This window comes from Prionailurus bengalensis, chromosome D1 (assembly GCF_016509475.1).
Source record: "Prionailurus bengalensis isolate Pbe53 chromosome D1, Fcat_Pben_1.1_paternal_pri, whole genome shotgun sequence".
In the NCBI taxonomy this organism is placed as follows: domain Eukaryota; kingdom Metazoa; phylum Chordata; class Mammalia; order Carnivora; family Felidae; genus Prionailurus; species Prionailurus bengalensis.
The window spans coordinates 45,634,962-45,661,177 of NC_057346.1; the positions used below are offsets into that span (position 1 = coordinate 45,634,962).

At 34.1% G+C, this 26,216-nt stretch overlaps 1 protein-coding gene across 2 annotated transcripts in view; it reads right to left on the reverse strand.

Annotated features, from left to right (window-relative positions):
- TMEM135 (transmembrane protein 135) overlaps positions 1-26,216 on the reverse strand; it is a 341,678-nt gene that overhangs the window by 131,758 nt on the left and 183,704 nt on the right. For both annotated transcript variants that reach the window (XM_043579982.1, XM_043579981.1), the window contains exon 6: positions 16,888-16,934. In XM_043579982.1, coding sequence (XP_043435917.1) covers positions 16,888-16,934 — 47 coding nt within the window. The remainder of the gene's footprint in view (positions 1-16,887; positions 16,935-26,216) is intronic.

Below are 26,216 nucleotides of genomic sequence, written 5' to 3' on the forward strand. Positions count from 1 at the left end.
TTTAACATGCAAAAACTGCTGTTCAAATAAATGTTTAATGCATATTTATTTACATTTCATAAAAACAATCAATACATGATAAAATTTTAGTGATGATTATAAATATATGCTAATGTATAGTTTCTTCCTCTTAAGCAATTAATAATAATGCATAAGGAAAGGGTAACACAAATTTAATTCCATTCTAAAATGCTATTCATTGACATATTTGGCACATTTAAAATGACCTAATGGATATTTAATGGTAAGTTCATAAAGCAATTCCAGTTATTTCCTTGACAATATATATGAAAGCAAAAACAAAACAAAACAAAACCACAAACCACAAAACAAAAAACAAAAATATTAAAAAAGAAACAGGATGGTGAAGAAGAAGACAGGTAGGAAGAGAGGGAAAGAGAGACACTGAGACACAGAGACAGAGAGCACAGCAATATGACTACAAAGGAACTTTTCGCCTTTCTGGTTTAAAATCTAGTCACAGGCAAGGAATTCCAAAGATTTCACTTTTTTTAAAAAAATTTTAATGTTTATTTATTTTTGAGAGAAAGAGACAGAGCATGAGTGGGAGAGGCACAGAAAGAGAGGGAGACACAGAATTAGAAGCAGGCTCCAGGCTCTGAGCTGTCAGTCAGTATAGAGGCCGATGCCGGGCTCGAACTCACAAGCAATGAGATCATGACCTGAGCTGAAGCTGGACGCTTAACCGACTAAGCCACTCAGGCGCCCCTCCAAAGATTTCTAATGGCAATAATCAGAAATATTATTTCAAATATAAATACGAATAATTTCATGAGACACTATTTCTATTATAGTTAAAACTATTTCAAACACAAAATCCAAAATATGTCTGAAGAAAATTTTGACCAAACATCTATCTTCCTTAATTTCTAGGTCTGTTTAATTTCATCTTTCTTCTCAAAAAGACTTTCCATTATATTGTACATTTAAGAGTAGAAAAAGAGCTGAATCTTTTGCCAAGTTCCTCACATAAATTTCTAAATATTCAACTGTTTTGGAATAATTTACGGTATTTAATGCAAATTATTCAAAATTCTACTTCTACCTCTGCCCTAACTGCTAACTGAGCTAAGACAAGTCACAAAAATCCTCAGAGATTCCATTTCTCACCAGGAAAGGGATAATGCTATATTATATAATCTCTAATTTGCTCCCTACTCTAAAAATGTATGATCCTCTGAAACATTAAGTATTGGTATTATTCACTTTAAAGGAAAATACTTTTGTTTACGGAATTGTGCAACATATTAAACGACCTTAAAATAATATAGCCCATGAATTTCTGAACCTCAGTTATTTTTAGGCTAGAATAAATAAGCATCAAGATCTATTTCAAATACATAAACTGATTCCTAGAATAAAAGTATTCCCGAAGTCTGGGTCTACTAGGATAAATAATAAGCTCCCTCCCTGCCAAAAAAGGAAGGAAAAAAAAAAAAAAAAAGGTAAGAGCCAATTTTGAGGGCTTTAAAAGGCATAGAAGAAATCTTCAAAGAATGGAAAAGAAGCCAGTGATGGTGATACTGCAGAGATAAAAGGTGTAGAGTCAGAAGTTGGTAAATATGTTTTAAATGTGCTCCTTACTATAAAAATTACCTAATCTCCATTTAGGAGACTACATTTAATAAGACAAATTTATTTTAGCTTCTCTCTTTTCTCTCTGTATAACATTCTAATGGTCACATTGATTGCTCAGAGATAAAAACACCACTCTCAAATATGACCACATACACATCTGTCCATACTAGTTGAGTTATATGTCTGTCAACAATCAGTTGTGTTTGTCCCCAAATGTGTTAATGTCATTTATATTCACTAATGTAATTATGGAACTGACCTATATATTACACCAAAAAGGACTGAATTTTTTTTTTCCATGGAAACAGAGTTGAATGTTTTGGAACAACAATACCTTACAAGTATGGTTTATACAATGAAAACACCTCAGAACCCCAGCTAGAGAACTCATACTCAAAGAAAATGCCTTGATAAATGAGCGGGTATTTGTGTGTGCTAATACAATACACACACACAAATATTTCGGAGACGGAGTTAGTGAAAACAAATCTCATACCACTGCCATGAGGACAGCTTTCCTTGCATAACTTTTGTCCCCTCAGCTTGGGCATCAGAATGAACACACATGAGGAACAAAACTGCCCTAATTGACCCAGAGACCTGCAGTCTGACACAGAGCTGGCCTGGCCAACTTGTTTCTTACGTGGCTATGCTAGATACATAATTTGCAGCTAAAACTGGGATAATAAATTAAAGTAAAATACATATTAAATGCTAAAAGAAGTTGATGTTGAGAAGAATGTAAGAGAGAGAAAAGGAAGCCTAATAATCTCTAAGCATGTAAAGTGAGTATATGAATAGCTGTTTTCTGTCTCAACTAAGAGGACTTAGTTTTCCTCTTGTTACAGATGTTTAGGATATTTGGGGGCAATGTCCTGATTCTGTATGTTGTCAACTATTACAATACATTGCCAAGAGTGGCAATGAGATTAAAGTCTCTGGATTTTTATTTTATTTTATTTTAATCTTATAATTTATTTCTTGAGGTGACTTACAGATTTGCTGCTCAGAATGCGATCACAGGGCCAGCAACACTGGTATCACCTGGGAGCTTGCTGGAAATGCAGGAGCTAAGATGCCATTCCAGACCAACTGCATTTTAATAAATCATCATCTGCATTTTAAGAAAATCCTCAAGTGATCTGTAGGCACATTAAAGTTTGAGAATTCCCTAATAGCTTTTACGTAAGATATCTGAATTTGCAACAGTTCAATTTACACCTCTTGAACATGAGTAACTGTGTATTTTGGAATCAATAAAAAGGAATACCTCATTTAACAACAAAACCTTTCTTTATCATCCTTATTAGAACTATTTTATTTCTGCTTTTCTAAAAAATAATTTAAATGAGCTCTAATTCACTAGGCCTATATTCTTTTAAGGTGAAAGCCCTATCAGTTCAACTCATTCATTCACACAGTTCTTCCTATCATTAGAATGTAATAGAAAATTATAAGAGATATGAGCTAAAATCCAAAAGAAAGAGTCAATAACTTTAGTAAAGTGACCAAAAACTTTGATGATCATAAAAGTCTTAGGACTCACGTAATTTCAACAAGGTTGACTTGCTATAATAAAAACCTCAACATGTTTCATACCAGAAGTTGCTGGTGATTTTAAAAGGCAAGAGGAGTTTCACCTTTCATTAAGAGTCCCTGAAGATATCTTAAAATGACACCCTGCCAGAAGGGTTTGTCCAAAATATTAGAATCAGGAATTATCCAGTTGCAAGAGCATCTTTTTAACACTCAAGCAAGAAACAGAAGTTAAAATGGCAATTGTGCTTCTATTATCAGAGCTTGAGGTTTCTTTGATAGAAGAAATTAAATCTGATAAGCTCAACTGCTTTCTATTATCTGATTCTGAATATCACTCTTGTTCTGACTGTGCCTAAAGGGCTCAAATCCTAAGAATTACATACTCCATTTTTTTTAACAATCACTTCAGAAAGCAATCCAAGGTAGCTTGGATTCAGAGGTCCTGGGCTGCCACAACCAACTTCTTCTCTGAGGCCTGAGAACCCAAAGTTACCTTCTCCTCCTCTTTTTATTTTGCATTTTAGGATGACAGCAACATGATAAACAGCCAGCACTCAATCACCATCCAGTACAAAGAGGCTTTGTGATTGACAACAGAATATAAAAAAGGGAGGAGACCCACTTTTTTCTTCCTCTAGGGAAGACTATGGCTGAAATTTTAGAACTTAAAAGCTTCTCCCATTTCGACCAGCTCACCTTGCAGGTAAACACCTTCCTGGTTCAGTGACTCAGTCACACGTTAGAGACAGAATCTGTGCTGAAAACTGATAATGGTGGAAAAATACTCTTTTAACTGTGAATTTCAGCTCAGGGCAGCTGTAGGTAATGTACTTCCTCTCCCAGTAAGCCCTGTCATTAAACCTGTGCAGCACGAAAAATAAGCCTTCATAAGTGAATATTTTATTTGAAGTTTTAAGGATAGAGATTAGAATAAATCCAAATACTCCTCATTTTTGCTGTGACTTTTTAGAAAATGTCTAGAATAGACCATGAAAGAAAAATAATTAATATTCTATATGATATAAATATTAATATAATTTCCTTCTATGCCTCTCTATTCAAGTCAATAATTTTCTATGGCAAGGACAGTGATTTTGAAACATCTCCCCCCCAAATAAACAGAAACTACAGCAAAATTCTTCAAAATATAATCAATGTCAATATATGTATAATCAAATGTAGCCTATGAAATATATATTCAAAATATAATCAGGTTATTAACGAATAATTTAAATTCCAAAGACTGTAAATTTAATTTTCATTCAAACTACATTGGAATGTATTAGCAATGAACTTCCTAGGTATTTAAAGAACATCCTCATGATTGGTCTTTAGATGGCAATCCATGGCTTTTCATTTTGAGACAAATGTATCAGACTTATATTTGAGAACATATTCATTAAAAGCCTGTTTCAGGGGCGCCTGGGTGGCTCAGTCGGTTAAGCGTCCGACTTCAGTTCAGGTCTTGATCTCGTTCAGGCCCCACATAGGGCTCTGTGCTTACAGTTCAGAGCCTGGAGCCTGCTTCAGATTCTGTATCTCCTTCTCTCTCTGCTACTCCCCTGCTCATGCTCTATCTCTGTCTCTCAAAAATAAATAAACGTTACAAAGATTTTTAAATAAATAAATAAATAAAAGCCTGTTTCATAAAAATAAGTTTATTTCATCCTTCATCTTATTTTCTTGAATTAATAAGTACTTTTGATGTTGTGCCATATCTGCATCTATTTCTGAAATTAGTCTTCATTGGAAGGCCTATAAAACTTTTAAGTAAAAAAGTTAACACCTTAACTCAGTAAAAAGTAAAGTAAAAAAGTTAACATCCTAACTCAGAAATATAAAAAAAAAACCAAAACAAAACAAATTTCAGCACAATGTTATGTTAACAATCTATATACACTTGTGACTTCTACTGTCGCTTCCTCTCTCGTTTCCCCTGTAACTCCAAAGTGTAGTGTCTCACAACTAAGAGTATGCATATTCTAAACTGCAGTTCTGACAACCCTGGAAAGAGAGCTGACAAGCCTAGCAGTGCATGTGCATATTCTTCATTCTGTCAATCTCCAAGGGAACGCTCCTTCAAATACACCTGAGAAAAAGGTAAGTCTCCCAATGTGCTCTTTCAGTGCATGTCTACGTACCCACAAAACCAAGCAACATCCCTGAGATGCAGCACCAGGGATATTTAATGTTGATAACACAAGAAACACCATGCCACTGTGCAACAAAGATCTGTTTCTAGATCAGATTTTTTAATAACTGCTATGATTTATGTAATATACAACTCCCTATTTGAAGTATACCATTCAGTGGTTTTTATAGTCACAGATTTGTATAGCCATCATCATAATTACCTTCAGAACATTTTCATCACCATTAAAAAAAACACTCATTTGTAGTCTTTCCTCATTCCCTTCAAGCCCCCTTGTCATAGGCAACACAAATCTACTTTCTATCTCTATGGATTTGCCTGTTCTGGACATATCACCTAAGTGGATTCATACCATATGTGACCGTTATAGCTCAGATTTAAATAATAAAAATAGCAAACATTTATTGAGTGTGTACAATAATTCTTAATTCTTACTTAATAATTAAGTAATTCTTAATAATTACTTAATTCTTACAGTAATCCCATGAGGTAAGTACTATTATTATTCCCACTTCAGGATGAGAAACCTAAGGCACAGAGCGGCTAAGTAACTTAGCCGCGATCTGAAAACAAGTTAGATGAAGTAAGGATTTGAACATATGCAGCCTGGCTTCACAGTGTACCCTCTATAACAATGCTACTACACTATGGTGTCCTTTAATTACCTCTAAGAAAACTCATGCAGTAGAAAATAATAGAAACATACAGTCAGGCTTGAAAAAAATCATAGTGAATTATAGCATTCCTCATAACTGATAAAATATGCAGTTAACTTTGCTGATGCAAAGTCTAAGAACTTTCTGTGATTAATAATAATTCTCCTTAAACAAGAAAGAGCACACAAAGAAGGATTCCCAGAACTTGATGGAATGATTATTTCAGTCCTGTTCACATTATTAAGAGTTATCACCAGTTTTCTTGGTGAAGAATCGAAGACTGGTATCAGAATCCTTTCTCCCACTTCTAATAATTGGTTACATATGCCTGTGCAAGTGGGTGTGAGTACAGGTGGTGTAATTAAAGAGAAGACTTTCTGCTTAGACTAATCACAGAAAGATCTTAGTCTTTTCTAATGCAGATATGCCAAGAAAAGGCATTTCATCATACAACCTACATGATATGATCTCATTTGAGAAACCAGAGGAAGAACATGAAAATACGTATATGGAAGGAGAGGGGAAACAAGTGAAGGAGGGAGGAAGAAAAGGAGGAAGGAAAGAAGGGAAAGAGGAAGACAAGAGAAGGAAGGCAGGTAGCCAGGAAAGAACGATGTGGCAAATGGCCAGTAAGGATATACATAAGGTGGTAATCTTTCTCCAAAAGATTTTGTTTAGTGGTATTTTCCTACAATGAGGAAAAAAACAAAGAAAAAAATACATATATTACCAAAAAAAATCAATATAATCTTAATTTGAGGCTATTTGCCCTCTAATGTGTTCTACAAAATTCTGGTTATTTTTCTAATTCACAAGGCATCTGATCTCATTGCAGAGTAAGTTTTATCATTCTCCTAAGCTCACCATAATTCCCAAATTTAAAAATCTCTCTAGGTATTATATCATAACCCAACCAAATAAAGCCAAAAGGTAATTCTTAAAAGAATCTGCAAGTATGTCTTCATCATCTTTTCACACCTAAATAGCTTCAAGCTTCTATATTTATCACTTATAAATTATATTCAATTCCAAATAACTTTAATCTCATATTTTCAAAAACACGATATTTATATGTCAAGCCCAAAGGGGATGGAGTAAGTTACAATTATGACTATGGTGTGTATAGCTGTGTAAGTTTGTATAGCTGGAATCCCTGGTTTCAGCTAATACAATAAATCGTCTAATAATATTTAGCCATAACGTGGTATTTGGGTTAAAAATGAATAATAAATTCATTTCAAAGAATTTTATAATTTCATACTTCCTTTTAAAGACCCCTATTAATGATAGGCATTAAGGAGGGCACTTGTTGAGATGAGCACTGGGTATTACACGTAAGTGATATATCACTAAATTCTACTCCTGAAATCATTATTACTCTATATGTTAACTAAATTGGATTTAAATTTTTCAAAATTTAAAAATATATAGAAAACCCCTATTAAAAGACTTTCCTTTAAGAGAAAGAAAGCTTACATGGAGATATTAGCTAGCCTCCACCTTGGGGTAGCAAGCAGGTCTGCAGGCCAATTTTTTTAATAGACACCTGAAATATTAATGCACTAAATCAGAAGGTTGAAAAACCCTTCCCAGTTGTTTTAGTCAGTTCAAGCCATTATAACAAAACACTAGACACTGGGTGGCTTATAAATAACACTAATCTAGTTCTCACAGCTTCAGAGGCTGGCAAGTCCAAAACCAAGGTGCCAGCCAACAATGCCCACTTATTCACTGGTAGCACGCTTCTCACTGTAATCTCACATGGCAGAAGGGGCACAGGAGCTCTCTTGAGCCTCTTTTATAAGGGCAATCAATCATTCCATTCATGAGGACTCTGCCCTCATGATCTAATCACCTCCAAAGGCCCCACCATCTAATACCATTACCCTGACATATCAACATATGAATTGCAGGGGAACACAAACATTCAGACTATAGCACTAGCTTTTTAATCTACCAAGAGGATGACATACCAGCAAATTCTGGAAAAATACTGCCTTTTAACTACATTGAAGATATACAAAAATGAATGTAAATCCTTTAAATACATATGGCTACTCTGGCCAACATTACTTAGGCCTCCTCTTACCCTACTGCTTCTGGCAATTGTTTTCTTTTTCTTATTCCTCCTCTTCTCCAACGTTCCCACCCTTACAGGCAAGAGGTAAAACAGAGTCAACTGTATGAAAACAAGATCAAATGCATGGCAGCTGTTGGATTATGAAAAATGACAAAAAAATGTTGCAGACACTTTCAGGAATCACTTGTGGCTTTATTTCATATATAATATGATGCAGTATGATGCCTAGAGAGATTTGGAACTTGGGAGGGAAAAGGATACCCTGATTGGCTCCATTCTTCTTTCATTAAGTTTTTATTTTAAGTTGTTAGTTAACATACAGTGTTACATTAGTTTCACGTGTACAATATAGTGATTCAACAATTCCATACATCAGCCGGTCGGTGCTCATCATAGCAAGTGAACCTTAATCCCCATCCTTTACCCATTTTAACCTTGTTAGATTTTTTTTTAATCCAGTTTTCAATGGATGGACTAGCAGCAACTAGTTGAGAGTAAGGCTGGCAACAGAAAGACCCACCCAGCCAAATCTTGCTGCTCTGGGAATTTGGGGCCAATACACTTCTTTTCTTCTCACTCCACTCCCCCCCTCCTACCCTCAGCCCCCACAGTGCCCATCCACCCTATACTTCTAAGACCCTTTCTTCTCTAGCCTCACTTACTCTGCTGCCCCAACACCCCTCCAGTCAGATGGCATCAAAGTAGGAAACAGATGGGAGAAGAAGAAAGAAAAAGGAAGACAAGAGAAAGGAAAGCCCCAGGTTAAACCACAATCCCAATCCCATGGCTCTTAAATTTGCAGGATTAGCCTGCTTTTACCTTGTTTTTAACCACTCTCTTCCTAAGAGGTCCAGTTCTGTTCTTCTACCCCTTCACTTCCCTTCTCCTATGCTCTGAGCTCTTGTTGGGACAGAGGACTCTGTCGAATAGCTCAAGAATTGGATAAGTCCCAATCCTTCTGCTTTAGCTCTACCACATTGGAAATGAATGCATTTTTCCAAAAATACATTATCATAAATATTATTTGTTTCTATAGTACCACTGGCACTATACTCCAAGTACATTTTATAGATTCATTTATAGGTTAACTTTTAAAGATTGGCTTGGAAACATAAATATCATTTAAAAAATTATTTTCTTGTAGGAGCATCTGTTCTAAATTCTCATAGCCATAGGGATAACTGTATGAATAAAAAATTTAAAAAGAAACCAAACAAATAACTTGCTGAAGCTACAGAATTTGTAAGTGCTAGAGCCAAAACCTAAAGAGAGGACTGTTCGAATGTGTGGCATCAAAGAGTATACAATTTCTATTATACCATAGAACCTCCAAAAATACATCTGTGTTTTTCATTAAGTAAATGAAAATTCTGAAAAGCTAAAATTTTACTTCTAATCATTAGATATTTTAAATTCAGTATCATTTATTAAAACACTTCCTGAGTACCCTTCTACCCAAACCACATCCAGTAATAATCACCAATGCTAATAAACTATTACTGACATTATCAGGGAAAAAAAATATTTAAATTATTTCAAGAATTCGCCACTATTGTTAAAAATCTATCATATTATTTCTCTTACCTGTGCACATTTGATTTGCTCATACTTCTGTAAAGGGAACAGATTCTTATACCCAGGAAGAATTCCTTATTGCTCAAAACTAAAATGTTTATTGAAAAATGCTTTTCTCAAATCTTCTATCATCATTTCCAAAACAAAACATTTTCATTTCTCCTAACTTAAGAAGAATTATTTATAAGAATAATTATTCTTTTCTCAATAAAATAAATACAACTGTAGAACATGGAACAAAAGACTTTTTGCTCATGACACAGCTATTACTACTATTAAATTCTAGCTAGATCATATCTTACAGATTCATTAAAAAATAAATTCAACTATATACTGCCAACTTGATTTAGCTGAACAATGCTAAACAGAGGTTAAAAGGGCTTTAGGTCAGAAGTGTAAATCAGGCTATTAGTAAAAAAAAAAAAAAAAACAACATACTTATGGTTTATCCTTTTTAATGTTTATTTATTTTTGAGACAGAACGAGGGGTAGGGCAGAGAGAGAGAGAGAAACAGAGAATCCGAAGCACACTCTACAGGGTCAGCACAGAGTCCAATGCGGGGCTCTAATTCATGAACCGTGAGATCATGACCTGAGCCGAACTCAGACACTTAACCAAATGAGCCACGCAGGTGCCCCATTTATGGTTTATCCTTTATTATAACTCGAAACTGACATCTTGATTCACAAAGAGGCTCCGATATCCAGTGGAACCTCAGGACCACTATAGGACTAGAACAAGCCAACTGGCAGTGAATGACAGTAGTATGTTAATGGCATAAACTTTTCACTGATTCAGTAATGTGTAGACATCACCACCTCTTGAACTTTGACATTAGTAAAAATAAATAAGATACTTACACTTAGAAAATCCCCTAAAAATACCATTTTTACTTTTGAAAATAAAATTGCAAAGACAACTGACCACTTCTACTGTGACTGTGTCCCCTTAGGTCTGTAAGGATTTGTATTTTAAGTTGACAGTACTTCTCCAAACAGTATTTCTCTTTGATACTAAAAACAATAAACATATTAGACATCAAATATTTGAATACAGTGTATTTGTTTATATGGGCACAGTATATCATGTGGCTGACAGGCAAAAAATGAAAATAGACTTGCCACAACTTCCACCCACAGATGGAAGTACATTCACCACATGGGCAGACTAATTTTCTCCCCCCCAAAAACAAAGATCAGAGTCAAATGGCTTGAAAATAAGCTCGCTATTGTCAGAGAAAGTGATTTACAACATTTATGAACCTATGTTTTCTCACCTTTTCCATTTGCTTTGAGGAAAGCGACAGTTCTAATGATCTCTATATTTTATCTTTGCATAGGGCAGAATTTGCGTTTTTGGTAAGCTCACTAGCTTAGTTACCTATTATGGAAGTACCTCGATTCACTTGCATATATCTTCTGAGAAATACTGGTTTCCCAAGCCCATGTCAATTTTTATTAACAAGTTAATTTACCTTTGGAGAATGGCAATGAATTTACGAAGCCAAAGGCCTAAGATTTTTCTATTTACTACCTCTCCTATGTATCAGTCCTCATCCACTTAAAACCATATGTTCAAGGCTTCCAAACAGAACGTCAGTATCCTCCTAGTCATTTAACATGCTCTCTCCCAGACAAGCAGGTTTAACAATCTAGCTATCTATGTTTACATTCTGCACTGCATGTTAAGCCATTTCTCTCCTCTTTCTCATTCCTCAATTTGTCAATCTCTCCTGCTTGCATAACTTTCTTTTACCCACTGAAACTTTCCCATGGTCTGGTCTCTCTTGTCTAAAAAAATAATAAACTAAGAAAGAATCCAAAAGAAAAACCTTAATCCTGTAACAACTTGCCTTATCCTCTCAAACTTCTTGAGTTTATTATACTCATTTCTACTTCCTCATCTCACACTTTTTTTGCATTTAAAAAAATTTCCCAACTTTCTCAAAAAAAAAAAATTTGACAAATCTAACTATATATATTTAGAGTGAACATCATGTAACACAATCTACTCTTCCAACTCAACAAGAAAAACTTCTCCAGCAGTTTACCACTCCCCACTAAGTTGCTAGAGCAAATAAACAATTTTTAGCCCTTATCTTAAAGAATATATTTATAGTATTAACACGAAAAATAATGCCCTCATTCTTGAAATCCTCCATTTTAACTAACATTCTTTCATAGTTTAAAAACAATAATGCTGACTGGGAACTCTACTTCTGCTAAAGTAATAATCACGGTGCTAGGTGCTCACATGTATTAGCTTGGCAGTTTTCTCACTGCTATTGTTACCCATTAATGGTTCAATGCAGCTTCTTAAATAAATAAAATAAATTAGAATAAAAAAGATCCAAGTGTATTCAATGCAGTAAGGCTAAGTATTATTCTGGAAAACTTATGTGTGTGTGTGTATTCACAACATACAATTTAGCTCTTATTTTGGGTCATATTCAAAAAAGTCTGAAAGACACTGTGTCTAATTTATTCACCAGAACCCTACCAGTGAGGTTCATATAATTTACACTTTTTAATAAAGAAAAAACTAAGTATACAAAAGTTGTATAATTTGTCTGTAGTCAACCAGTTGGTGTGACATTCCAGAATAGCCTCTGTTTATCTCCTGATCTTCAAATACCCAAATGGTATCTATATTTCTCTATGCAAATATCTTAAAACACACTCCAATCTCAGAATTTAAAAAAAACTGTACTCAATTTCCACATGTTTCTCATTTGCTAATTTCCAGTGTTTCACTCTTCATCATCCAAGCATCAATCCTCATATCTTAGATACAACCACTCTTCACCATGTCATTACCACAATAACCTTCAGTCATGACCCACCCTTTCTTTCTAGAATAACTGCAAGAGTATCCTACCATTACCTGTCATTATGCTCCCTCCAAGCCTCCAATTCACTCTCTGCTTTGCTGGAAGAGATCTCTTCAAAATATAAATCTAGGGGTGCCTGGATGGCTCAGTCAGTTAAGTGTGCAACTTTGGTTTCAGCTCAGGTCATGATCTCACGGTTTGTGAGTTCAAGCCCCGCATAGGGCTCTCTGCTGTCAGTGCAGAGCCACTTCAGATCTTCTGTCCCCCTCTCTCTCTGTCCCCCCACCTCAAAATTAAATACACATTAAAAAAATGTTTTTAATATATATAAACGTAATTATTTAGGGCAAACTCTCCTAACTCTACAAACTGTAAAGTTCAAATGCAATACATAATTTCCTAGAATGGATTTTTGTGTACTTTGGGCAGTACTTTAAAAAATAGAACCCAATTGATATTTAAAGGACTTTTATTAAAATCAATAATGGTTGAAAGACCCAGATCAAAAGCTCTTTACTTGCTGTTAATGTTACTTCAAAGATAATAGGTTACATTTACATAAGGATAGTTTCAGGAACAATCACAAATGTCTTTCACTCAAAAATTGCAGATAGCTAATAAAATATGCCATTTTCCTAAAAACAAAATACATCCATATCTTGAGACTAATGAAAGGGTTTATTATTTGTACCTTCACAGAGAGTTGACTAGAATTCATCAAATGGCAGGCATCAATGCTGTTTCTAAATAACGTTTCAAACACAAAAACAATAAACTTTAATTTGTGCTGGTTTCTTTTTTTTTTTAATTTTATTTATTTATTTTGAGAGAGACAGACAGTGCAAGCAGGGTAGGGGAAGGGAGAGAGGGGGAGAGAGAGAATTCCAAGCAGGCTCTGCACTACCAGCACAGAGCCCGATGGCTCAAATTCACAAAACCATGAGACGATGACCTGAGCCAAAACCGAGAGTCAGATGTTCAATCAACTGAGCTACCCACACACCTCTGAGTTGGTTTCTAAATAAAAATGCAATGCTTTTCAATGTTTATAGCAGATTAAAATATGTCTACTGTGAATCAGTCATACACAGTCTGTAGATTATCTGCTATGACAACACTTCTGAGCCCTTCAATGTACACGTTTAAACAAACTGTTGGATTTGTTGCTTCGCAAAGACAGGTGAAAAGAATTTCTAGCTAAGTACTCACTAGGATGTGATCAGAGTTTTCAAAATATGCTTTATGATACTATTTTAAATTAAATTCTTTAAAGAAAAGTGAAGCTGAATCATTTTATTTTTCTAAACTATGTGTTCTTCATACACATATATTTAGTGTTGAAAATAAAACCAATCAAATAAATTGTTTAAAAGTGTAGCATGCATCACTGTTTTTTTGAGCAGGATTAAGTGTAATAGTTTTGGCATGATTTTTGCGTTGTTGTTGATTCTTCCCTTTGCTTTTCAGTTAAAACAAAAAATAAGAGCTAATGATTCAAAAGAAACTCATTTCTTTTCTCCACATGACTATTGGAAAGATCCTAATCAAGCCTGAATCAACAACTATAATAAATCCTTGACTTAAAAAAAAAAAAACACAAAATAACAAGTTGCTTTACTCACAAATACAGGTTTGTAAATTGAAAAAAAAAAGTGCTTTACAGGTATACATGAGACAAAATATTCTACCAAGTTTTCAACCAGGACTTCTGCTTCATAGTGATAGGCATTTTTCTGAGGCAAAGTTATGACAACATGCAAAATAATAAGACGATTGAACAAAGGAGGCAGAATCATTATGAAGAATGCCCACTAGGGTTGTACAGAGAGACTTCTTTCAAAACATCTTCAAAATATTGTACCCCAGTTCCTAACAGAATTGATTTCTGGTACACAGACTGAAAATCAAGATCGCCATGTATGAGAAAATGTGTGTAAAAAAAAAAACCAAAACTACCTCTTAAAAAAAAAACAAAAGAGCTATTCAAAAGTAAGATACTTTCACTACACATTTAAATAGCCATAATTTCAAAACTAAGAACACTGGTTTGTTTTTTAAGTAAATTCATACAATAACCATCACATCCTATATGTCATTTTTAGAAAATACTTATAGAACTATTCCTCAAGTTCCTTCTCTAAATAAATAAAACTGGCACATTTTTCTCTCTGTTGAGAAAAAAATTATTTCTATTTCCCTTTTTCCCATTTAGAGGCTAGGATAAAAAGACAGGTTGATTAATTTCTAACAAAATGTTTCCCTTATCCTCTCTTTTCCAAAGGAAGTTACTATGAATGGGGGCCGAGGAACAATATCATTTGATATTTATCTAATTTTACACAAGTAAAATTAAAATTTTAATAAATGGAAAAATGTGACCTCAAATATCCGTACCATACACCTGAATTTTAAGAATAGGATATTCTAATGCAATTAGACTCACTAACTCCTACGTACAATATTGTTTGTTCATTGCAAACACATGCCGGAATTCAGCCAAACATGTAGCAGTGTTTTGTTTGAGTGTAGTACTTTATAAATGGTTTTTTTTTTTGGCATTTGCCAAACCTCTTTTGTTGAGTTATTCAAACTAACTTCTGCCAAGAACACTAGGAATTTGGTGATAGTGCTTCTTTTAGGAGAAAACAACCCCTTTCCTCAGAAAACGGAAAATGTTTATCTTGGCACTAAAACCTTGTATTGAGCCTTCTGGAAAGTATTTTAAATTGTTGTTTTTAACCTAGACTTTGTGACTGAAACAGGAAAAGGTTTCATAGCTCTACACCAAAATACATATTTATAGGGCTGATTTTCTTTCTACACCAAAAATACTACGTTGATGGCAGCAATTTTCAAGCACAATTTCCTAGGACCATGCTAAAGTTTGGGCATTATCACTATATTCAACATACAACTTGTTTTTAAATCTTAAAACTAATGACTAAGAAATGATAAATGATGATCAAATATGCTATCCTTAGGTGTCATATTGGGAAGGATTGTTGCATTTAACTATGTTCTTTTAGGAATTATCACAAAAGGAAAATTTACTTGATATTGTACTTTCCTCCTGTGGATGTCAACAAAAGAAAGGTTTCTACGTTTTCAGCTTTTTTATATTTTCCCCACTAAGTATGCTTTATCTTCAGACTAGATGAACATAAAGATCAACCATGTGAACTTTTTACAATATTGTCCTACTAATAATCTGAATACAATATGAAGTTTTGGAAAATTGATACAGTCTTTGTCCTTAACACCTCTACCTCACCCCTAACAGTTCAAACAATTTCACAAAGACCTCTAGAGAGCTGCAATGATTTTTCAGTCACTAATAACCAACAGAAAATACTATGTATGCACTCATTACCAATCCTTTGCAAATCAAGCCACCCTAGCCTGAAATTTGATCCATTTTTTTCCCTTCTATGGGCCTGGCTGTCCCTTTACAAGAGTAACAGCAGCAGTATCACTTTATAATGCATGTAAAATAGCTGATAAAGTGAAAATAAGTTAAAATCATATCATTGTGCTTATCAAATATTTATTAGGGTGTTCTGGAAGAAAATTGTTTTAAAATTCTGGTATGGTTAAATTGTCTTATTTAAAGGTATCTATAAAATATATCTTATTAAAACATGTAACTGTCTTTGTTAATCAAATACAAATTTTAATTTTAAAAGTTTGGTCCTTCCTGCTGTGATTGAATTCTGCCTATATCCAGAAAAATCATGAAAAAGTGTCTTCAAATTAGTGTAATAAGAGTGAGATAAATGGAAATTACTGGTATCACTGATGGAAATTACTGGTATCACTGACAGAAAGGTTATGAAGGAGTGGACTCTTCCCAGTGAAAAATCCCATCCCTGTACTGCTGTGGCTATACAGCGATGGTATCCTTTTTATTGGCCTTGAAATCCTGAGCCATCCTAACACTCCTCCACAGGCCTCACAGTTTCAGTGTCAATGAGAAATATAACTCCGACATTACGGACTAACACAATACTTTAAAGACTATGACGAATATGCTAGTTTATCCCCACAGAAAATTTAGATTAAGCTCTACCATCACTTTTCTCTCATCTAAATCTAAAATGCTGACTGTTTTACAAGGAGAGTGAAGACTATCTAAAATCAGGTCCAGAAAAAACAAAAAATCACTTGTCAGAATTTGAGACTATTAATTTACATATTCAGCTTCCCAAGATGAACCTATAAGTAGAAAGTCAAAAAAAAAAAAAAACCAAAAAAAACAAATCTTCTTTCCCTCCCTCTATTCACTAAGAAGCAGTGATTTATCTCTAACTATTCTAGAGGAAAGAAAAAAAAATACAACTCATGCCACTTGTGAGAAACGATTATTTAGGGAACAACTTTAGTTATATGGCTGATTCAAAAAACCACAAAGGACCACTATTTTTTTCCATTAAAATAAATAGGTATAACAGTACATACCTGAAAAAGAACATGTACATGGCAGCTGTGATGCAGAACAAAAGGACCTACAACAAGGAGAAAATACATTACTTGTAAAAGACCGCTGACATCATTTGTGTGTCTTTCTTTTCAAATTTTAATTCCAGTATAGTTAGCATACAGTGTTATATTAGTTTCAGGTGTACAATATAGCAATCAATTCAACACTTCCGTACAACACCCATTGCTCCTTACAAGTGCCCTCCTTAATCCCCATCACCTATTTAACCCATCCCCCCCACCGACCTCCCCTCTGGTAACCATCAGTTTGTTCTCTCTAGTTAAGAGTCTGTTTCTTGATTTGTCTCCCTCTCTCTCTTGTTTCCCTTTACTCGTTTATTTTGGTTGTTTTTCTTTTGTTTTGTTTCTTAAATTCCACATGTGAGTAAAATTATATGGTATTTGTCTTTCTCTGACTGACTTATTTCGCTTACCATAATGCTCTCTAGCTCTATCCATGCCATTGCATCATTTGTATGTTATGAAGGCAAAATTCTCACTATTAAATCTTGTGCCTGAAACAATTTAAAGATGTGCACAACTAGTCATGCATGTACCACATTCCCTGTCTTTCAAATAAACCATGTTAAGGCAATAATGAGTCTGTTCACACACACAAACACAAATGAAATTATACACATTATACAATATGTATATACATTACAACATGTATATGTGTATATAGACTGGGTAGAAAGGTAACATGGTTCAAGAGGAACAATGAATTTTTTAAATTATCTGTAAGAATGCCTGAAGAAGCATAAGTAACTTAAGAACAAAGACATTTGTTCATTTATATAATGAAGTCAGCAAATAAATCATAAAGCTTATTAACTATTATGCCAAGATGACCAGATTTGTATTCAAATGTAAAAAATGTTTCAGTGGTCAGCCAATTCTAATCAATAAGAAAAACTCCTATAATTATAATCATCCTTTGTGGGATGCAGACTAGCTGTAAAACAAAATTCCTCTAAAAGCAGGCATCCGAACACAATAAATCTAAATTTAAAAAGCTCCTCTCAAACACAACATAATAAGGTGTATGTGGAAAGAATCCAGAATCCAAGTCCTGACCAAAAGCTTAGTTATGCCAACAAAGTGGATCTCCGTAAGGTGTCTTAAATCACTGAAAAACAAGTTGTAAAAATGTGTTCTTGTGTTAACAGTATAAACTAAAACATGATTGTCAATGGCCTCACATCACAGATAAATGACAAACGAGCAATCTTTAACTGTAAAAGGCTTACCACAAAGTACAACAAAAATGAATATAGGACAAAATAGTGTTTTGGTACTTCCAACACAATTTCTAGTCAACTAAGAAAAGCATAGTAGTTTTGCTATTACAGTTAAGCTTGACAGGTTTGCCACCTTGGCTTAAGATAAGCATTATAAACATAACCTGAATGGCTTAGAGATCTATAAACCCAAGACCCAAAAGAAAATAGGTATCGTTTACTACAAAACAAATATTTCTATTATTATATAGAAAACACATAACATCTCCTTCTCTATATAAAATATATAAAATCTCTTTCTAATAAACACACACAAAATCTTCTGTCCTCTCTCCTTCCTTTCCTCTTTCTCTTTTCTATTGCCTTAAAAAATACCCTATCAATGACACGTAAGGTGTATATCACTGTTTTTGTAAACATAACATAAAGTGTATGGAATAACTTTCAATTACTGATTAACCAAAACCAATTAAAAATTAAAGTTCAAGTGAGTTTGTGTACTGGCTGTAATTTGCCAGCCAATGACCCAGATCATGAAACTCAATTTTTAGTTCCCTATCATTCTATACCCTTTGGGCAAAGCCTTAGTTCCCAGATGTTCAAGGTTTCATTCTTTCCCTGAGCTAGTCATTTTTCCCCCTTGCAAACCTACTCACAAACCTCTCTAGAAGTGTCCCACAAATCTTTTCCATACCCTCCACCTTTCTCTAAGGAAAATTTCTTTAGTCACTTTCTCTTAAAATATTGCTATGCTCTATCCTAATGTTCTAAACCTATCGATGCTCATGTTAAACTAACATTTATCTTTGCAAATAATACACCTGAAAATGGGAAAAAGTACAATGTTAAAGATCTCAAGCTCTGGAATACAGCAGATCTGGGTTTGAGTCTAGTTGTATGTGACTTTCAATGCCTTATATAATTTCCCCTAAGACATAGATCTCTTGTCTATAAAGTGAGAATTGGAGTTCACTTTTTTATACAGTAGAGATTCAAGAGATAAAAATCTATACAAGCGGTGGGGGGGAGGGGGGGACCTAAAGGATATTAATATACAATAGATCAATTCATTTAACAGATATGTACTGAATGCCTACTATGTTCCAGAAACTGTTCTAGAACCTACAACAGTACACAAAATGGGCAAAGTCCTTACCCTAATGAAAATTATCTTTTAGTCAGGTGAAAGAAGATATTAAAAGAAAATACTATGTTAAATAGTGATAGCAGTTTGGGAGAAAAACAAAGCAGGATAAGGAAATAAAGTGCAGGAGAATAGGGGTCGTGGTTTTAGACAAAGTGGTCAAGGAAGCCAAGACTTAGTAGAGAGAGTGAGGAGATGAGGAGTAAGCAAGGGAACTGTATCAACAGAACCACTGGAAAGATTCTGATTTTTATTATGAAAGGTATTCAGTACTGTGTTAATTAAAGGTGCTAAAGAAACGATTTAATTTTTAGTGATGTAGTATTTTCAAAGTTTTTTAAATTAATTGTGCTAATTTATTAAACATGGTGTCTTCAAAAAAATGCTGTTCCAAATAAATGACAATCTGCAGTTAAATAAGGAAGAATATTTTCTGTTCTTCAAAATTCAGAATTTGAAGGCAAAAGGAACTTAGATAAACCTCTATTTTTTTTTTTCATATCAGGAAACTAATGTCCTGAGAAGTTAAGTGATACATCCATGCTTACCCCAATAGCTGTATTTTGCATTTCCTTCATTAAACAAATATTGGTCAAATGAGTCACTCTAGAGCTGCTCTATACAGAAAATATTTAAATACAATTTAGACCCTCAAGACACTTACAGATAATGACTGCTCCATTGTCCCAATCTGTAGCTGCTGTTCACATGTGGCTAGTTAAATTTTTAATACCTTTACTGAAGTAAAATTAACATATTTAAAGTACACAATTTTGTAAGTCTTGACATAGGTATATATACCTATAAAGTCATCATCGTAATCAAGATAACAAACACATCCATCACATCAAAAAGTTCTTAACCTCATTCCCTTATTATCATCTTCATATCTGCAGAATCTATAGTAATGTCACCTCTTTCATTCCCAGTATTTGTAGTTTGTATCTTATTTTCTTGATCAGTCTGGATACAGATATAGTAACTGCATTGATTTTATCAAAGAACAAACTTTTGGTTTAATTAATCTTCTCTGATGTTTTTCTGTTTTCTATTTCATTGACTTCAATTTGATCTTTATTAGTTCCTTTTTCTGTTTGCTTTAGATTTCATTTGCTTTTCTTTTCCTATTTTCTTAAAGACAGAAATTTAGGCCATTGATCTAAATTTTTTTCTTTTTTAATATCAGTATATAATGCCAAAATACCTGTTGTACATGTATTCTGATAATTTTGATAAGTTTGTTATTCATTTTTGTTTATTTAGAATACTTCTCTTAATGTATTTATCTATTAACTTATTTATTTGCAAGGGGTGGGGAGAGAGGGAAAGAAAGAATCCCAAACAGGCTCCATGCTGTCAGTACAGAGGCTGATGCAGGACTCAGTCTCACAAACTGTAAGATCATAACCTGAGATGAAATCAAGAGCTCAACGGACTGAGCCACCCAGGCACCCCAATTCAGAATACTTTCTAATTCTGCTTTTGCTTACCGCTTGTAATCCATGACTTAATTAGAAGTATGTTAGTTCCCAAATATTTGGGGATTTTCAGTGACTTTTCTGTTGTTAATGACTTACTTGATTCTATTATGGTCAGAAAGTACTTTATATGACTTGATTGTTTCCAAATTTATCAGGACTTATTTTACATTCCAGAACACATCAGAATATGTTCCATATATTTGGTAAATACCCATGTGTATTTTATTTATTTTTTTAAAGTTTATTTTCTTCTTTAGTGATCTCTATACCCAACATGGGGCTTGAACTCTCAATGCTGAAATCAAGAGTCAGACAGAGCCAGCCAGGTGCCCCTCCAACCATGTGCATTTGAAAAGAATGTGCATTCTACTTTTGCTGGGAAGAGAGTATCAATTAGGTCAAGCTGGTTGATGGTGTAGTTCAAATCTTCTGTATCCTTATTGGATAAAGGGCTAGTATCCAAAATTTATAAAGAACTAACCAAACTCCACACCTGAACAACAAATAATCCAGTGAAGAAATGAGCAGAAGACATGGACACTTTGCCAAAGACAACCAGATGGCCAACAGACACATGAAATGATGCTCAACATCACTCATCATCAGGGAAATACAAATCAAAGACACTCAGATACCACCTCACACTGGTCAGAGTGGCTAAAATGAACAAATGAGGAGATTATAGATGCTGGCGAAGATGTGGAGAAACGGGAACCCTCTTGGACTGTTGGTGGGAATGCAAACCAGTGCAGCTGCTCTGGAAAACCGTGTGGAGGTTCCTCAAAAAATTAAAAATAGATCTACCCTATGACCCAGCAATAGCACTGCTAGGAATTTACCCAAGGGATACAGGAGTGCTGATGCATAGGGGCACTTGTACCCCAGTGTTTATAGCAGCACTTTCAACAACAGCCAAATTATGGGAAGAGCCTAAATGTCCATCAACTGATGAATGGATAAGGAAGATGTGGTTTATATAAACCATGGAATACTACTTGGCAATGAGAAGGAATGAAATCATGCCATCTGCAGCAATGTGGATGGAACTGGAGGGTATTATGCTAAGTAAAATAAGTCAGAGAAAGACAAATACCGTATGTTTTCACTTATATGTGGATCTTGAGAAACTTAACAGAAGACCACAGGGGAAGGGAGGGGGAAAAAGTTACAAATAGAGAGGGAGGGAGGCAAACCATAAGAGACTCTTAAATACAGAGAACAAACAGAGGGTTGATGGGGGGTGAGGGAGAGGGAAAAGTGGGTGATGGGCACTGAGGAGGGCACTTGGGATGAGCACTGGGTATTGTATGGAAGACAATTTGAAAATAAATTATATTTTTAAAAAATCTTCTGTATCCTTAATGATTTGTCTACTTGTTCAATCATTGAGAGAAGTTATCAAAATGTCCTGCTGTAATTGTGAAGTTGTCTCCACAATCTCTCCTTGCAATTCTATCACTTTTTCCTCAGTGTATTCTGAAGCTGTTTTTAGGAACATAAATATTTAGCATTATGTCTACTTTATCATGATGAAATTACCTTCTTTATCTCTGATAATATTCCTTTGCTCTGAAATCTATTTTATCTGACAGTAACTCCAGATTTCTTTTAATACTATTATCCATATTTTTACTTTTAACTGATAGAGTCTTTATATTAAAAGTTCATTGTGCATAGGCATCTTGTTGTTTCTTGTTTTCTATTCTATCTGAAAATTCTCCATCTCTTCATTGGCACAGAGTGTTTAACATGACTACTGGTAAGTCGAGAATTAAATCTATCATCTTGGTATTTATTTTTCTATTGTTTCTCATATGTTTCCTTTTTCCTCCTTTCTACCTTTTCTGGATTGAGTATTTAAAGGACTCCAATTTTTCTCTTTTGTTGGCTTATTTTAGTGTTTGTTTTAGGGTTTACAGTGTAGATCTTTAAACTGATGCAGTCTCCATTCAAGGAATATTATACCACTTAATATATAATACAGAACTTTACAATAATATTCTTCCATTTCTCTTCTCCTGACCTTTGTGCTACTCTTGCCATCTATCATACTTTAACCTATATTATAAAATGGCTATATTTTAACCCTTTTCTTCAGAAATGTAGATCTAAAAATAATTCCTTTGTTTTGAAAGATATTTTTGCAGGGTGTAGACTTCTAGGTTGATAGACGGTTTCATTTCAGTAGCTGGCTCAACAAATGTCACTCTAGTATCTTCTTCCAATTTGATTACCATGTGCCTTGGAGTAGTCTTCTTCATGTTTCTTGTACTAGGGCTTCATTAAATTTCTTGAACCTATGGGTTTATAATTTTCACCAAATTTGAAAATGTTTTAGTCATAATTACATCAACTGTTTTTTCTTCCCTCCTTTTGACCTTTAGGAGCTCTAATTAACATACAGTAGGTCTCCCGAAGTTGTCCTACAAGTAATGTTCTCTTTACTTTGTAAAAAAAATTCTCTTTACTCTGTGTTTCATTTTGAGTTGTTTCTACTGTTATGTCTTCAATTTACTAATATTTTCTCCTGTAATGAATGTCGACGCCATTCAGTAAATTTTCCATCTGATGCATTGTAATTATCTCTATAAGTTTGATTTATATTTTCCCCCTATTTTCCATGTCTCTAACTTTCTGCAACTATGGAATTCAGATATAACAACTCTTTTTAATGTCCTTGCCTACTAACTCCAACAGCTTTGTCATTTGGGTTTGGTATTAATTGACAGATTTATCTTCTCATTACAGGTTAAATTTTGTTTCTTCTTATTGCATGCCCAGTAATTCTGACTGGATATCAGACATTCTGAATTTTACCTTGGTGAGTACTGGATATTTTTGTATTCTCATAAATCTTCTTGTTTGTTCTGGGACACAGTTATTTGGAAACAGTTTGATCATTTAAGGATTTGCTCTTAAGATATTTTAGGAGGGAGTGGAGTAGTGCTCAATTTAGAGCCAATTACTCTCCATTACTAAGATAAGACCTGTATGTGTACTTTACCCAATGCCACAAGAATCTTGAGATTTTCCCATCTTTTTTCCAGAAACAGACACTATTCCTGCTGCTATCTGAATGCCAAGCAATCAAGTAAGGACCTGGAATCCTTTCAAGTTGTTCCTTCCTTGGCCTAGGGCATTTCCCTCAGGTACAGGCCCTAACTGGTAAGCAGCTGAGCACTTTTCTCTCTGGTCTTCTGTTCTGTGAACTCTATCCACCATTGTTTCCTCTCGCTCTCTACTCTGTTTCTTCAACTCAGGAAGTCCTTGACTTTGTCTGAATGCCTCTTCTTTGATCCAAGCCTAGAAACTCTCACAAGCATTAAGCTAGGGTACTCATTGTTTCCCAGCTCTGAGGGCCCTCTGCCCTTCAGTGTCTAATGTCCAGGACCTTGAGATCATTGTTTCATGTGTTTGTTTCATGTGTTGCAATTTGGTTGTTGCAGCTGTAAGAGTAAGTGCTACCTGAATCAACCCATAACTGTTATTTATTACATCAAGGACAGAAGCAGAGTGTGGTTCTTTAAATTTAAATTATTTACAATTAAGTAATATTAAAATTCAGTTCCCCATTCACACTAATCATGTTTCATAGAATCCACACCCACAAGTGGTTGTGGATTCTATAACAGACAGGACAGCCACAGAATATCTCCATTACTGCAAAAAATTCTATTAGACATGCCTGGCTAGTGAATGATATTTTCACTGTGAATTGTGGTAATGTTATATAGCACTTAAAATATTCTCTCTTCGGTTGTAAAGTAGACATCTGCATACATCTATTTTTATACTTTATACTTTTATGTCTAAATCAACACAAAATTTATAGTCCTACCACTTACTTTACTCATTTGTAGAAACAATACAATACCATCTCTTACATATATGTATGGAGTAAATGAAATAACATACATAAAGCCTGAAAGAGTTACTAGTATATCAAACATGCTCAGTAAATAACTACTAACAAGAAATAATTTCTCTGTAATTCTCTTCCATTTCACAACCATTGCACAATACACTTACAAAGGATAAGGAATTTTGCAATTGCTTTTTTCACTTTAATTTTGTAACATTTTTTTTAACTCAAAAAGTAATGTAGGGTATGCTACAACATGGATGAACCTCAAAACATTATTTAACTGAAAGAAGCTAGTGACCACATGTTGTATAATACCATTTATATGAATTCCAGAAAAGACAAATCTATTTACAAAAGTAGAGTTAATGGATGTCTAGAGCTAGGGAAATGAGGGGTGACAGCAACTGTTTGCTCATGGTACAAAGTTTCTTCTGGGTGGGTGATGAAAAGTTTCTAATATTAGATTGTAGGGATAGATGCAAAACTCTACATACTAAAACTCATGTAATTAACACTTCAAAATGGCAAATTTTATAGCATTTAAATTACATGTCAAAAACACTATTCAAATTGCTTTTTACACAGTAATGCATATACACAATAAAAACAAAACTGCAAACAACAAAAATACAAGGAAACGAAAGTTCCCTCCTATTCCAGATCTCTCATATCCTGTCTGTACCCACATCTGTACAGAGACACATATCTAATAAAGTATGTTTTATCCTTTTCTTTTAAATTTTACACACACCCATATGGAAATGCTGACATTTCTTAAAACAGTCTATGAATAGACATTTGGAGTGAAAGGAGCCAGTAAATACTGAATACCAAAGTATATTTTATAAAAAAGCGCACTTACATCTCGAGGTAAATTCTTAGACCTGAATTCACTACATTAAGGCCTATCAGCATTTTTTATTTTGATGCACTCCCATCAACAGTATTGAGTGTATCTACTTCCTTACACCAGCTATTTCCCTATACCCAGAAAAACTGTTTTATCAAACTTGTTTATCCTTGCCAATCTGATGGATGAAAGAGGTAGTTTCTCATATTATAGTTGCTTTTTCTATCAGTAAAACTAAGCCTCCCAGATTTATAAACCATTTTGGTTTTTGGTCGATCGGTTTCTTTTTCATATCCTTTGCCTATTTGTGGATTGTTGATCTGTTAGAAACTATTCTTATTTTTTGAAACTGCATATATTTATATAAAAACATAGAACGAATTTCATTATTATCTATTTGCACCAAGAATGGGAGTGGTTAAATAAAAGTAATCATATGAAGGAAATCTCATAATGTACTAAACCAAAAAAACATTTTAAGCCAAGAGTATACACAAAGTATAACAAATGATGTGAAACTAAAGTTCATTCAGCTGAAAAATACTGTTTTTTCTGGAATGCCTTTTTAAGAAGTGATTGTTTTACAATACAGGGCTTCCTGCTATAGAGTTTATAAAACTTCCAAAAAAAAAATGTACTATTCCTCTCCTCACTATGTCATGCAGAATTTTATGAAAACTATCCCTTCTCAAAGATGTAACAAATAAACAGTATCACAATATATGAA